General features: G+C 36.2%; 1 protein-coding gene across 4 annotated transcripts in view; it reads left to right on the forward strand.

The window, feature by feature from the left end:
- The window catches only part of LOC128249177 (lachesin-like), an 822,107-nt gene that overhangs the window by 679,712 nt on the left and 127,395 nt on the right, over nt 1-15,000 (forward strand). For all 4 annotated transcript variants that reach the window (XM_089361058.1, XM_089361060.1, XM_089361059.1 and 1 more), the window contains 3 exons: nt 1,855-2,065; nt 4,295-4,315; nt 14,469-14,756. In XM_089361058.1, the coding sequence (XP_089217184.1) occupies nt 1,855-2,065; nt 4,295-4,315; nt 14,469-14,756 (520 nt within the window). The remainder of the gene's footprint in view (nt 1-1,854; nt 2,066-4,294; nt 4,316-14,468; nt 14,757-15,000) is intronic.

The following is a 15,000-nucleotide window of genomic DNA, read 5'->3' on the forward strand; positions in this document are numbered from 1 at the left end:
TTCTTTTTGCCTCAGATTTCTACAGTTCAGCTTCACAATCTCTTCTGCTTGAATGAAGCTTACCAATGCAATCTACATATGTAGCCTAGATCTGAATATTCCACTTATAAGTTTGAAATTTATTCCTTCGTGTGTGTGTGTGTGTGTGTGTGTGTGTGTGTGTAAGTTTTGAAATATATCTGCATATATATATCTATGTGTGAGTGCACGTATAAATATATATATATATATATATATATATATATATATATATATATATATAGAGAGAGAGAGAGAGAGAGAGAGAGAGAGAGAGAGAGAGAGATAGACGCATTTACTTTCGCTTTCAATCGTGTCATGCGCATTTGAAGTTTAAAATCCTCACTTAATCACAAAAACTATAGATACGTATAGGTGTTGGCAATGCTATATGGTTCAGTAATTCCCTTCGTAACCATAGAGATTTACGTTTGACCAATGCTCTGTGAATGGAATTTTGTAGGCAGAAACTTTACTGGAGACTGTTGTATTCCTCTCTGTGTGTGGGAGGTGGGGGTGCATGTATATTTATTATATATTATATATAAGCGTCGGGGCGGCTATAGGCGCAGTCATGATTGTGGGATAAGAAGCTTGTATCCTAAGCTGATGGTTCCAGTTTAAGTCTCTCTACATGGCACCTTGGGTAAGTGTCTTCTACTGTGCACCCCACCTCACCCAACGGCCGACCAAAGCCATGTGAATGTATTTGATAGACGGATACTGAAAGAAGCCCGTCGTATATAGATACACACACACGCACACACGTGTGTATATGTGTGTGTATGTGTGCGCGCTCGTCTGTGTGTGTGTGTGTGTGTGTGTGTGTGCGCGTGCGCGTGCGTGCGTGTGTGTGCGTGCGTGTGTGCGTGTGTGCGTGTGTCTGTGTGTGTGTGTGTGTGTTTGCCACAGCTTGACGACTGGTGTTGGTTTTCTTACGTCAGCATGACTTAGCGGTTCGCTACAAAGGACCGATTGAAAAGGCACCAGGTTTCAAAAATGTTCTGGGTCCGATTTGTGCAACTTAAACTGTTCAAGGTGGTGCCTAGTGCCCCAGCATGGTTGCGGTCAAACGACTGAAATCAGTAGTGTGTGTGTGTGTGTGTGTGTGTGCGTGCGTGCGTGCGTGCGTGCGTGCGTGCGTGCGTGTGCGCGTATTGTCTTGGATTGTGCTAGGGTTCTGCTTTGAAGGGCAGTGCCTTTGTCGAGCAAATCGAATCCCAGTACTAATTTTTAACACCTGATACTTATTGTATCGCTTTATTTGACGAACTTCTAATTTACGGGAGCCTAAATAAGACAACATCGTTTGTCAAGCGTAGGATGTGTGCAGTGCCCAGTAGTGCAATTTTCTGTATGTTATATATATTTGTAAGTCCTGGTGTTTTTGTTATGTATTTGCCTGAATATTTTTTTATTATACCTAATGCGCCCATTATGATAGGAATTGTTTCTATTTTTAGATTCCACATTCGAGTTACCTCTATTTCCAGGTCTTTGTATTTTGAAAGTTTCTCCATTTCTTTTAGAGAAAGGTTGTCATCTGCTGGTATTGATACATCAATTAGAAAACATTATTTTCTTCGTGATCTCAGACAACTGTGTCTATTGGCTTTAATTTCTCTATTTGTGTGTATTGGCATATCCCAGAGTATGGTTGCTTTCTCGTTTTCTGTGACCTTTTCTGATGTGTGCCTATTATTATTATTATTATTATTATTATTATTATTAATAATGAAGATGGAGACGATGATTTTATTTTTCATAAGGGTATGATTTGGAGGGCACATTAGGATATAAAAATAATAATTATTAATTTTCTTTTGTTTTCTATAGGTTATATGGCGGAAAGCCTCCGATCCGAACCCGCTTACGGTATCAGAAGAGCTTTATGTTGAAGACAGTACGTACAGTGTTCACAGAGTACCTTCTGCACACGAATGGAACCTCCAAATCAAAAATGTTCAGTGCAAACACAACGGTGTATATGAATGCCAAGTCAGTTCTAAAGACACGATCAGAAAACATGTTTATCTTTTAGTAATTGGTAAGTTAGTTTGTGTTTGCTTTGTTTTTTTTTTTTGGGGGGGGGGGGTTACCTCTTTACCATGTCTCTCAATTTATACTATTCCTGTATGCGTTTATAAATTAGCTGCAAATACTTTGATGTGTATCCATAAGGCTTTTAAAATAAACCATGCAAAACAGGTGATTTGTCATTCGCACATGCATCAATAAATGTATTTTAGCTGATTTTGAAAGGTTCTATGAGTCGGCCGTTGAGATAGGCATTAACGTACATCGCCTCTGGTTCATTGTCATCATTAAACAGCCAATCAAATTGAGTTTTTTACTCTATCATGTCCTTTCCACTCAGTTCATTGAAATTATTTTGCATCTGAGACCATGCAGATTTAGCCAGTTTTATAGGATCTGTGGGTAGACTGTTGATATAGACACTAACGTACACCGTTTCTGTTCCATTATCTTTGAGAAACAACTGCTCAAAGTGACTTTGTTCCCTTATCACATCCTTGACATCCGATTCAGCAAATGCATTTTGCATCTAAAAGCATGCACCTTTACCCAAACAATGCAGCCTTCGTGTTTCATGCCGCAGAAAAGATCGAGTGTTATGCTCGGTGCTAGTCCATCAGTTTCAAAGTCTTTCTTAATTGCATTTTCTAATCTGCTGACAAAAAGTAAAATGGTGCCCTTGTATGACCGTACTTGAATAACTGAAACCAATAAAAACATTACATAAACTTTGTTCAGATTTTCTTGACCAGAGTTAACCTGAGGCTCTAGTCACGCTCTTCGGTCTTGAATTAAATACTTAGGCTGTTCACGAATGACAGTTCCTATGTGGGATATGAACTCCTGTCATTAGTCATCGTCTTTTCTAAACTATTTTAAGAATGTTTTCTGCGCGAGATTTCGGCAGTAACTATGAAACATGTATCAAACAAACTTTAAAATCTTGCTATGAAAAGAACACAATTATATTTCTTGTAAATTACTTATAAAGAAAAGGCATTAGTGATTTACTAATTGAAACTAGTGCAACAATGATTGAATTAAGAAGATATATTAATATGTACCATTTTTTGAAAATGTCTCTCACAAAATAGCTGTAAATGTAAAACAGTTTCGAGGCAAAATAGACAAAACGGAATGTCTCCAGTTAAACTTATTAGAAATAAGTTAATAGCATAAGTCTAATGGAAAGAATATTTTATCGATGTTGAAGAATTATTTCAGTTTGCCTAGATTAATTGATATTTTCTGTGAATATTGGTTATTTCCTAATAATCTTTCATCATCTAAAATAGATGTTCAATACATATGCCTATATGTACATGCGTGTGTGTGTGCGCGCGGGTGCGTGCGTGCATGTGTGTGGTCTCTCCTACGAAGATTTAGCAATCATATTTTCTTTTTTCTTTACTAAATTTTATTTGTTGCTATGTATATATATATATATATATATAATTTTTTTTTTTTAACAATATTCTTTAAATCAATTTATTTTGCAAAATGAATATTAAAAGCATTATGGAATTACTTAGTGAAGAATTCTCTGCACTCGGAAAAGGAAAGTGACACTGTGTACTATATAAGTATTTGCAATAAATTCTACCGACATTGTCTATTATTAAAGCCTTGAAGACTATTTTACAATAAAACACTTATTTATCATTCTTTGTTCTATGAAAAGTAATTCAATCTAAGAATGAAGATAACTCTTTGATGTGCAAGAAAGAATAACAAAATAGACGACAACAACAGTTTAATCATTTTTTTTTTTCAGCACACATAGTTTTACAATACATTACAGCGATTAAATAGTCTGAGATCCGTTTGGTAATAGAAATATGTAGAGAAGTAGAACGAAGTGGCAATCATCGTTGAGCATTGGACAAAGCGCTGTCATATTGCCAAACGTTTGTTTTGATTTCAAAATCAGACGAGGTCAACTTTTACAGGTTTTGTTCTTACTGTTATTGTTTAGTCTCAGATCAGCTCTGATCAAACATAACTATGGTCAAAATTATTCTCAGGAGAAAAAGATTCTGTGAGCTTGTGAGTGTGCTTTACAAAATCTGAACGGATTTGTCAATTTTGGTCTCTATAACAAGATAGAGATGGAATGGCAAAATCGCTGGAGCAAGAGAAGAAAACGTGTCTAAGTCCTTAATTATATTTCAATGGCTTGTTATATATTTTGCCTTAATTTTTATTTTATGTATCATTTTCATTCTATTTCCATTTTCAGACAAACCTCGAAATGATCCAGGTAAGAAAAACTATTTCTATAATTACTATCGCATGCCTGGTGTGTGACTGAAACGCTAAGTTGTGGATATTGTTATCATTGTTTGACCGGTGAATGGTAGAAGCGGTAGATTACTTCTGTTATTACCAATGCATGGCTGGTGAATGGTAGCAACAGTTGATCATTTCTGTCACACCATTGCATGGCTGGTGAATGATAGAAGAGCTAAATTATTTCTGCTGCTACCATTGCATGGCTGGTAAATGGTATAAGCAGTTGATTATACTTCTGTTAATATGTCATGGCTGGTGTGTGTTAGAAAAATTGATTATTTCGGTTATTTCTGCTGTATAAGGCACCGATCTGGCAGAATTGTTGGCACATCTGAAAAAATGCTTAGCACTGTTTCGTCCATCTTTACATTCTGAGTTCAAAATACTGCAAGGTCGACTTTACCTTTCATTCTTTCGAGGTCGATGAATTAAGTACCAGCTGAGCATTGGGCCCGATGCAAACGCCTAGCCCCTTCCCTCTCCACCAAACTTCAGGCCTTGTGCTTGTAGTTGGAAGGGGTATTACCACAGTATGACTAATGAATGATAGCGACAGTTCTATATTGAATGGTATAATATGTAAATTCTATCGACTGTTACAATCGTATGTTTCATGAATGACAAAAACGCAAAGATCTAAAAAAACTGGACTACAAGCATTGCAATAATTAGTTATGACACATCATATTCTGATTTCGAGTTCTCCATCTATCCATCCATTCATCTTCTCTGTCCGCTATTCTTGGGAGGGTCGAGGCTATAGAGCCCTCAGGCAGTTCTACCAGAGGGTCCTATCAAAACAACTATCTTTAGATATTTTCTGTCTGGATTCCCAAACATAATCGACTGAGAGTATGGATGTTGTACAAACATTTCATTCTTGGTCCGCCACTGGGTCTCCTGCCGGTTGAGTCGACATGGAGGGAACTTACGGTTCATTCCTGCTACGTTCTTATCACATATACGTAGTACCGGAGCTATGTCCTCTCAAAGCGGAGAAGTTCTGCTGAGTTTTAATTTACTTTTCAATCTTCTGTAATACACTCAGTAACATATTGGTTCAATTCTTATATACTGTCGTACAAGAGATGACTTCTTGACTTTGCCTCTTCGGTTACTTATTCAAATGTATATCTGCGACGAAGTCTGTCCCCACTTTTAACGAAAAGTCTTCGACGACGACACGACCTTTCAATAGATCTAAGAAGGAACTAGAGTCTGTTCACTATATTTTTACTATAATAGTGTAGTGAGCAGTTGTCTTTGTTATTGTTGTGGTGGTGGTGATCGTCGTTGTTGTTGTTATTATTGTTGTTAAGGAATAATTAGCTCACAGATAAATCAAATTAGATCAATGAGCTAATTAGTCACAGTTCCCACTATGGCTGCCAATTCGGCTCTGATCGACCAGACCTATGATCAAAGGCGTTCAAGCCATTGTTTCTCCATCGTCTTTTGTTTTTAGGAATACTACACCTCTGACTACATTATTCAATGTCTCCTCTTTGGAAGCTGTAGGCTACGTTTTAAGAGAGAGATTGTCTTCATGTCAAATACAATAAAGTTTTAGCAGACTACGGCCAGCTTTCTTTCAAATTCAATATAGTTTTAGTAGACGACGTCTGTATAATATTTCGAGTTGTCTTCCGGAGTCTACGAAATACCAGTTTTCTGCAAATGTGTCTGTGATTGTAAATCTCTGGTTCAACTTCAAATGAAAGTCATTATAATCAAATACATTCCTTCCGTGGCCATTCCTTCCAATTTTTTATTCAAAAATAAGTATGTCTAGGTCTAAAACAAGCATCAGCAACATTTTTCGAGAAGCGGGCCTCTTGAAAATTGGCTCATCATTTAGCGGGCCGCAGTACAAAATATACAGGACAATTTTTCGTTAGGCGTACAATTCAGAAAGTTCCATGAACTACAGGTTTCCTATGAATAGTCTAAACCATTTGTGCCCTTTTCTTAAGAGGGATATGATTTCAAGGAGATTTGGCTGCTATTTCTAATAATAGAGGTAATAACAGCTTCTAAGCTCCCTCTTTTTTCTAACCAAAATAAACTTATTTGTTTGCTTTAAAGGTTCTGTTCACTCCACATTTTAACGTCTGTTTTCCATGCTATTGCAGGTTGTACCATTTGACAATGTGTAATGGATACTTCTTTTCGTGGCATCAGCATTAGTAAGATTGCCAAGTAACTCACAAGGCAAAGAAAAGTCCTATGACTAAGTGAGGTTATAGTAGAGAGGGAGATGGTTTTATTCAAAGGTGTTGAGAGGCTAAAGTATGATAAAGGGATAGGGATAGGAGTCTTGCGTCTAAGGGCTTGTGTAAGATAGATAGATAGATAGATAGATATTTGATTAGTCACAAAGTCTTTATTTTTAAGGAGATATTTAAAGCTTTCGCTTATGAAGAACCCAATACAATAGAAAGACTAGAAATTTAAATCAAATAAAATTTAAGCAGCAACGGGAAGAACCAATCATTAGCTTAAAAACTAACCTCATTGATACTTTCTGTCAGGGCATAAAACACTGAAAATTTTAATTAATTAAATTCAATTAAACAAAAAGGACTTGTGTGATGCTGTGATGAGTGAGATTGATCTTATCCATACGGTGACAACTCCAGCTGTTTCAATGCAAGGTTTAATTTCTTTCATCTATAAACTATTCCTTTGAATTTAACCTGCACTGGAGGTTCATAAAATTAACTGCAATAGCTAATTAGAAGATCTGCTATACAAGAATTACTGGAATAATGCCATGAAAATAAGCTCAAGAGAAGATGCACAGTGTAGAGAGTGCAATTACTAAATATGGTTTAACAAATAATGTTTTGACATAAAGGAAACAATTTAGAAACCCCCACGATGATTCATACTCAATATAACTTTTTTCTTTTCACATTTTACAGTCAGATGTATTTACATTATTATTGTCTGGGATACGTGAACACGCACATGCATTCCTGCACACACAAACACACATACACTCACATATATGCACTCACACACACGCATACATATTTATTAAATAAAGTAGTCAGAAGTCCCAGGAATATTGTTTATTTTTACTTTACCGAATATTCACTAGAATTTTTGTGAGAATATTTTTCGCCACCAGAGACGTATTTATGCAAATCGAACTATTCGGTTTTGCAGCTCAGAACATTTTTTAATTATACATACATATTTGTGTGTGTGTGTGCGTGTGTTTGTGTGTTCGTGTGTTTGTGTGTTCGTGTGTGTGTGTATATATGCATCTATGTGTGTGTGTGTGTGTGTGTGTATATATATTATGCTTCCCAACCACATGGTCACTGCACGCCACTTTAGGCATACATATATGCATACATACATACACACACACACAGATAGATAGATAGGTAGATAGATAGATCATCATTGTAGGCTCTCCGTCGTAGGCCGACGTTGACTGCTATGTTCAGAAATCACCTTTGGCAGGCTCGCATGTGGGCTACAAAACCTGTTCTTGATCTGTGGTAACGATGACATCTGCTGCAAGTGAAGTTACTTGACACAACGGGGGAAGTGATGCCTCTCGTGTGCTCTTTCCCCTCTCGTATGCTCTTTGTTGTTTCTTGTCAGACGCTACAATTACGAGCGTCGGTGGTCAGAGTCTTCTCCTTCCAGGTATCTGAGATACACTAGTGTTCTTCATATCTCTTCAGCACATCCCTGTATCGCAACTTCTAACCATCATACCTCGTCCAGTGTGTGTGTGTGTGAGTATGTGAGTGTGTCAGTGAGTTTATATATGTATTAAGATTGTATGTATTCATACTCCACGTACAAAGAAAACACCTTAAACACACATATATTCTTGTGTGTGTTTAGAAAAAGAAGAGAGCAGGAAAGGTGCTAAGTGAATATACATTTCTGTAGGATTGTTTACATTTGCATTGAATTTTGGTGTTCCAAAGTTGAAACAAATGTATTTAATAACCTTGTTTGTGTTATGGAGGGAAGCGAGATATTTCTGGATATCCTTCCGTTGAGTATAAGAAGGGAGCGATGAAGGGCAAATCTTTTAATAATATCAGGAGCAGAAATGACGATCGCCTGATTATAGGAACATATCGATTATCGATGATTTTCAATACGAATGCTCTCTAATTTTTTTTTTTTTTCTAGATAAAAAATGCGATTAGAGGGAACTGAACAAAAATACTACACTGTTTTCGATTATTTTTAAAATAAATTGATATTTAGTCTTAATTTATCATCTAAAACAACAATAATGATTTTTTATTTGATATGGCTATGTAGTTTAAGGATTTCGCTTAGCAAGCTCGTGATTTCGCGTTCGATACCACTGTACATCACCGAGGAAATTTCCATTCCACCATAACCATTGGACTGCCCTATGACTCCTAAGTGGCACTGCACAGAACGTCCACCGAAATATATAAAATATTTGCTTCTAGAATGGTATCGGGATTAGGGTAAACGCGGAATAGAGTACAGGTGCAGAGGCGGTAAGAGAAGTGAAGAGGATAAAATTTAAAACCATGTGTGTTCGTGTACATGCATATGAGTGCATGGGCCTTTATGTATATCAAAGTTGGGTGTGAAGGACAAATTTTATATGGATTCCTCACACCAATAAGGGAAAGAACAAACGTTTATATTGATTGTGTGTGTAGCCGATCAATTTGCTAAAATATATCCGCTCTCATGAAGGCAGTAACAAGAAAACTCAATTTTAAAGTTTAGGGAAGCACCCAAGTGAAAGAAGTCCTTCAACATGATTCATTCTTCGTGACTTTTCTGTCTCAAACAAAGGGACAAAACGTCAATGAACTAAATATTTTTTTCCCTTGGGTTTGATCTGAGTGAATTCATTCATGAACTTCCTCCGAGTGTTTTACAATTACCTGTAGCGCCTAAGCAGGATGTGACAATTTCAGGCCTCCAGTAACAAAGAACTCACTTCATAGTGTCCTTTTCATCTGTTTCTGATTATTGCTGCATTTAGATTTCTACATCAGGCATGAACCATTGCGGTAATTCGTCTATCATAAATCTATAATAAGAATAATAATAATAAAATTATTATTATTATTATTTTTTTTTTAATTTCAAATTTTTGTCACAAAGGCAGCGTGGGGGAGGTGGGGATGAGTCGATTGCATCGACCTCAGTGTTCAGTTGGTATTTATTTTATCGACCCCGAAAGGATGAAAGGCAAAGTAGACCTCGGCGAAATTTGAACTTAACAAACCGGTGATGGACAAGATGCACCACATATGCTATATAGTTAATGCTGCATACTCCTTTGACCCACGAATAGTCAAGAAGGAATGCGAAAAGATAGATAAATACAACTCCCTTAAGTACGAAATAGTTCGGCAAAAGTGACTGGTAGAATAAGCCCCAGATTATAAAATAACTACTTCAGTCAATTTATTCGACTAAAATACTTCAAAGCAGTGCTCTAGTATGGCCACCGTTAAATACATTAATGAAATAAATTATAAAAGAGATAGATAGATAGAGAGATAGGTAAGTAGGTAGATAGATAGATAGATAGACAGATTTACTAATTATCTAATTATCACTTCAGTCTCCTTTATAAAATTTTAAAAAAGCATTACAGAATATTTATTGATACGATATAACAAACTCCTCATAAATTAAAATGATAAGTAGTGAGCACGAAACACCAAATTCTTTAGTCAGGCATTTTGGTAACTTACAAGCGATTAACAAATATAAAACTTCATACATATATTAGTGTGTGTGTGTATGTACTCCTTTACGTACGTATATTCCTATATATATATATATATATATATATATATACACGTGTGTGTGTGTGTGTAAAAATCATTCCTTTATGCATGTGATGTGTTTTGGTATGCCATTGTCTTTTTAGTTCATTTATTTTGATTATTTGCTCTATATTTCCATTATTTTACTGATTCAACAAATTGTTATGCTATGCTGTCATTAAACCTCAAATTTTCAGCATGAAACGCATCGTTATCATCATCATCATCATCCTCTAAGCTCCCCTTCAGTATCAACAACATTGTCATCGTCATCATCATTAGTTTCGGATTTATTTTTCAATTTTGTTGTTGTATTTAAATTTTTGTTTCCCTTCTATAAATTCCAATTTTTAGAATTGAAATTTCTAAATTGTAAATGAACCAGTAACACGTAAGTTGGATTGTAAAATTGGATTTTAAATTCCGAAAGAAAGAAAAAGACATAACTAACAGATAAATAGATAAACAGCATATATATATATATATATATATATATATATACATATAGACATATAAATATTTATGTAAGTATATATGTATGTCTGTATATATATATATATGTAGATTTATATATGTGTATGTGTGTACACACATATGTGTATGTATAAATTTATTTATATTCAAACTCAGAGCAAAGATATTCCAGATAAAGTCAAGGCATGATTGTTATTTTGGTAGAGGTTCCTTTATTTTCACTTTCATATAATTAACTTTATTTTAGATTTGTCAATTGTACACACGCACGCGCGCGCACTGTCACACACACACACACACATATACACGCATACACATATATATATATCATTTTATATATACATATTTATATAGATATACACTTACATAGATATTGATAAATATATATATATACCTACATATATATATATATATATATATATATATATAACATATGCACAAGCAACAGATTATATATATTACATATGTATGTTGATGGCTTTGAGCATGCGTATGTATAGTGTCTATATAAGTATTTAGGGGGAAGTATGTGCGTGTATGATCCCACATGTGGTGTGCGTACATTTATGTACACGAATCGAATACTGCATCATTTTTAATTAACGCTTTGTAGAAGCGTCTTCATAATTTTAATTGTTCAACTACTACCGTGTTTGCAATTTATTTGATGTGTTATTCACCTTATTTTCATCATCGTCGCCATCATCATCACCATCATCGTCATCGCCACCATTACCATCATCATCATCATCATGAATATCACCTTCTGTGTGAATAGCGTCATTATCGTCGTCTTAGGCGTTGTCGTCGTCAGCGTCAGCGTCGTCGTCATCATCATCATCATCACCATCTTCTTCTTCCCCTCCTTCTCCTTCTTCTTCATTCTCATCATCATCATCATCATTTTTATCGTTACTATTATCATTATCATCATCATCATTATCATCATCATCATCTTCTTCTTCTTCTTCATTGTCGTTTTCATTCTCATCATCATCATCATATCTTCCCCTTCTTCTTCTTCTTCTTTTTCTTCTTCTTTTTCTTCTTCTTTTTCTTCTTTTTCTTCTTCTTTTTCTTCTTCTTCTTCTTCTTCGTTGTCTGCTTCATTCTCATCATCATCTTCTTCCCCTTCTTTTTCTTCTTCTTCTTCTTTTTCTTCTTCTTCTTCGTTGTCGTCGTCTTCTTCATTCTCATCATCATCATCATCATCGGCATCATCGTCTTCACGACCACCATCCGCATCTGTAGCTTTACCCTAGTTATCAGCATCGTCATTAGGAAGCTATTCAGCAGCAGCATCCACGTCAGTATAATTACTTTAATCAACTTCCTTCATCATTATCAACATCAACATCATCATCCTCATGGCTATCAGCGACATGAACAATCGTCACTGCAACACATATTATATTCGTTATATTTCGTTCCTTAACACCCTTGTTTGTTGTTGTTGTTGTTGTTGTTGTTGTTGTTTTCTGAAATTTCAAAAGATATTTTTTTCCTCAGGTAAATAACAACGAAGCTTTACGTGATAATGAACAAATATAATTTACAACATGTACGACAAAACCTTCATATCATCGCTTTGATTTTAAATGTACAGCAACACGCACGCACACACACACACACACACACACACACGTATACAGGCATACAACTGAGCTAGTCAATGCACCAGGTTTACTGACGGAAGAGTATGATTCCAGAAAAAACTGCAATATAATAATGCGTTGAAAGGCAGAGGAACACAGTGCAGCCAATATATTAATATACGCATATAAGACGGCGGGATCGATCTAATCGACTGGCCCCCTCCCCAAAAATTTCGGGCCTTGTGCCTAGAGTAGAAAAGAATATATTTAATACACGCATATAAGACGGTGAGCAGACAGAATCGTTAGCACGCCGGATGAAATGCACAGTGGCATTTCGTACGTCTCCACGTTCTGATTCTGCGTTCAAATTCCACCGAGGTCGACTTTGCCATTCATCAATTCGGAGTCGATAAATTAAGTACCAGTTGCGTACTGGGGTTGATCTAATCGACTGGCCCCCTCCCCAAAAATTTCGGGCCTTGTGCTTAGAGTAAAAAATAATATATTTAATACACGCATATAAGACAGCGAGCTGGCAGAATCATTAAACAGCGGCATTTCGCCCTTCCCCTTGTTCGGTGTCCAAATTCCACCGAGGTCGACTTTGCCTTTCATCTTTTTGGGGTTGAGACAACAAGTACCAATTAAATACTGGAGTCGATGTAATCGGCTTAACCCTAGGCTGAATTTGTTGGCCTTGTGCCAAAATTTGAAATCACTGTATTAATGTACGCATATCCACGTTATGTGTGTGAGTGAGTGCGCGTGTATTTGTGGCGGTGGGGTTTACAAGTTTAGTGCCTATTATTGTTTATCGTTTACGTGTTTCAGTCATTAGACTGCGGCCGTGCTGGAGCACAGCCTTCAAGAATTTCACTCGAACGAATCGACACCAGTACTTGTTACTGTTTTGTAAAGCCTGGTATTTTTTCAGGAGGGCTCATTTCCCGAACCGCTAATTTACGAAGATGTAAACGTACCAGTACCGGTTGTCAAGCGGGTGGTAGGAGACAAACACAGACACACACACACACACAAACATATACATATATATGAGTGTGTCTGTATGCATATATATGTGTGTGTGTATATGTATGTATGCATGTATCCATGACGAGCTTCTTTCAGTTTTTCTCAATCAAATCCACTCACAAGGCTTCTGTAACAGAAGACTCTTGCCCAAGGTGCCACTCATTAGGACTGAACCCAGAACCATGTGATTCAGAAACAAACGTCTTAGCACACAGCCACACCCGCGCTTAGTATGTTTTCATTTATTTAAACGGGGCATGGAAGAAACCAGTAACTTTTGTCTACAGTTTCGAAGTTGGCTACAACAAGCCATTGGAAGCAACTGATGCAAACAGCAACATACTGCCATGCTAAGCCAGAATCTATGAAGTAGGGAAAAGCATCTGGAATTTTGGGGATGATTTCGGTTTGGATTCTAACTAAGTTAGACAATAAAACGAATCCTGGATATCTCTTCAGCCACTTTGGGAATCTACTGCATTCTCATACAAGCTCAGTCGTCTTAATTTTTTTCTTATCTACGATACTATTATCTGAGAATGATAGAATGGGTCTGAAATGTACAGCTCTTCCCCACTTTGAAATAAACCTTGTGTTACTCCACCATTAATGTCGAGCGAATACAGTTCAATGGCACAGAAGTGACAGAGCTCTAAGAGCCATATAGTCTTTGTTGTGGTGGTTGGCGTATTCCACATACCTCCAACTCAGAAATACTACAGCTACAGTAGATCAATGTATACGGATCGTGTTAGCATATAGGCGACAGCATTTGTGATTCCCTAGTCTCCTACATAAAATCATCCCCTGTTGATTTGCAATGATTGATGCCATTGTCTCCCTTGATCGACCTTGGATGAACATGATAGCCTTGGGCATCTCTTGTCTTCCTCAGTGTAGATGTATGTTTGTGCGTGTATGCGTAGTTGTATGCATACAAATATACGTACTATGCGTATATTGGTTCGTGTATGAGTGTGCACATGTATGTGCGCGTGCGTGTGTCTGCGTGTCTGTCTGTGAGTATACCTTTTACATTTTCAGTTCTCAATATCTTATCATTTGTAATCATGCTGAAATGAATTTTAGTATTTTCCAATTATATTTTGTTGTTTTTATTTTCTAATTACATTGTTCATTATTTTTTTTAAATGCTTTATTCATTCATATATTTATTTATTCATTTATTTATTTATTCATTGTTATTCTGTAGCAATCACCATATCAGGCAAATCGTATGTTGACAAGGATTTAGCCATTAGACTAACGTGCAATGCAAGTGGTTTGTCTCACCCACAAGTTGCAGATTGGTTCAAAGATGGACAGAAAATCAACGCAAATAAAATAAAGCAAATATCCATAACCGGAAGTTCGTCATACGAAACCGGAACGATATCGAGCACGCTGGTCATAAAACACAGCAAACTCACAGATCAAGGAACGTACATCTGTCGAACCTCTGAGTCTCTTGTAACCAGTATGAAAGTAAATGTGCTAGACGGTAAGTTATCTTCACTGACATCACACAAACCTCAAAAAATATATATATATTATTAGCAATAACAACAATGAATGCATAAAAAAACAACAGTATGTTAAATTCATTTTTATAGCGTTTTATCTATTATAATAATAATAATAATAATAATAATAATAATTTTTACTATACTCACAAGACCTGAAATTTTTTTAGGGAAGAGGTAGGCCAACTACATCGACCCCCAGTACTTGACTGGTACTTATTT

This window comes from Octopus bimaculoides, chromosome 12 (genome assembly GCF_046866305.1).
Source record: "Octopus bimaculoides isolate indiv1 chromosome 12, ASM4686630v1, whole genome shotgun sequence".
NCBI classification, from domain to species: domain Eukaryota; kingdom Metazoa; phylum Mollusca; class Cephalopoda; order Octopoda; family Octopodidae; genus Octopus; species Octopus bimaculoides.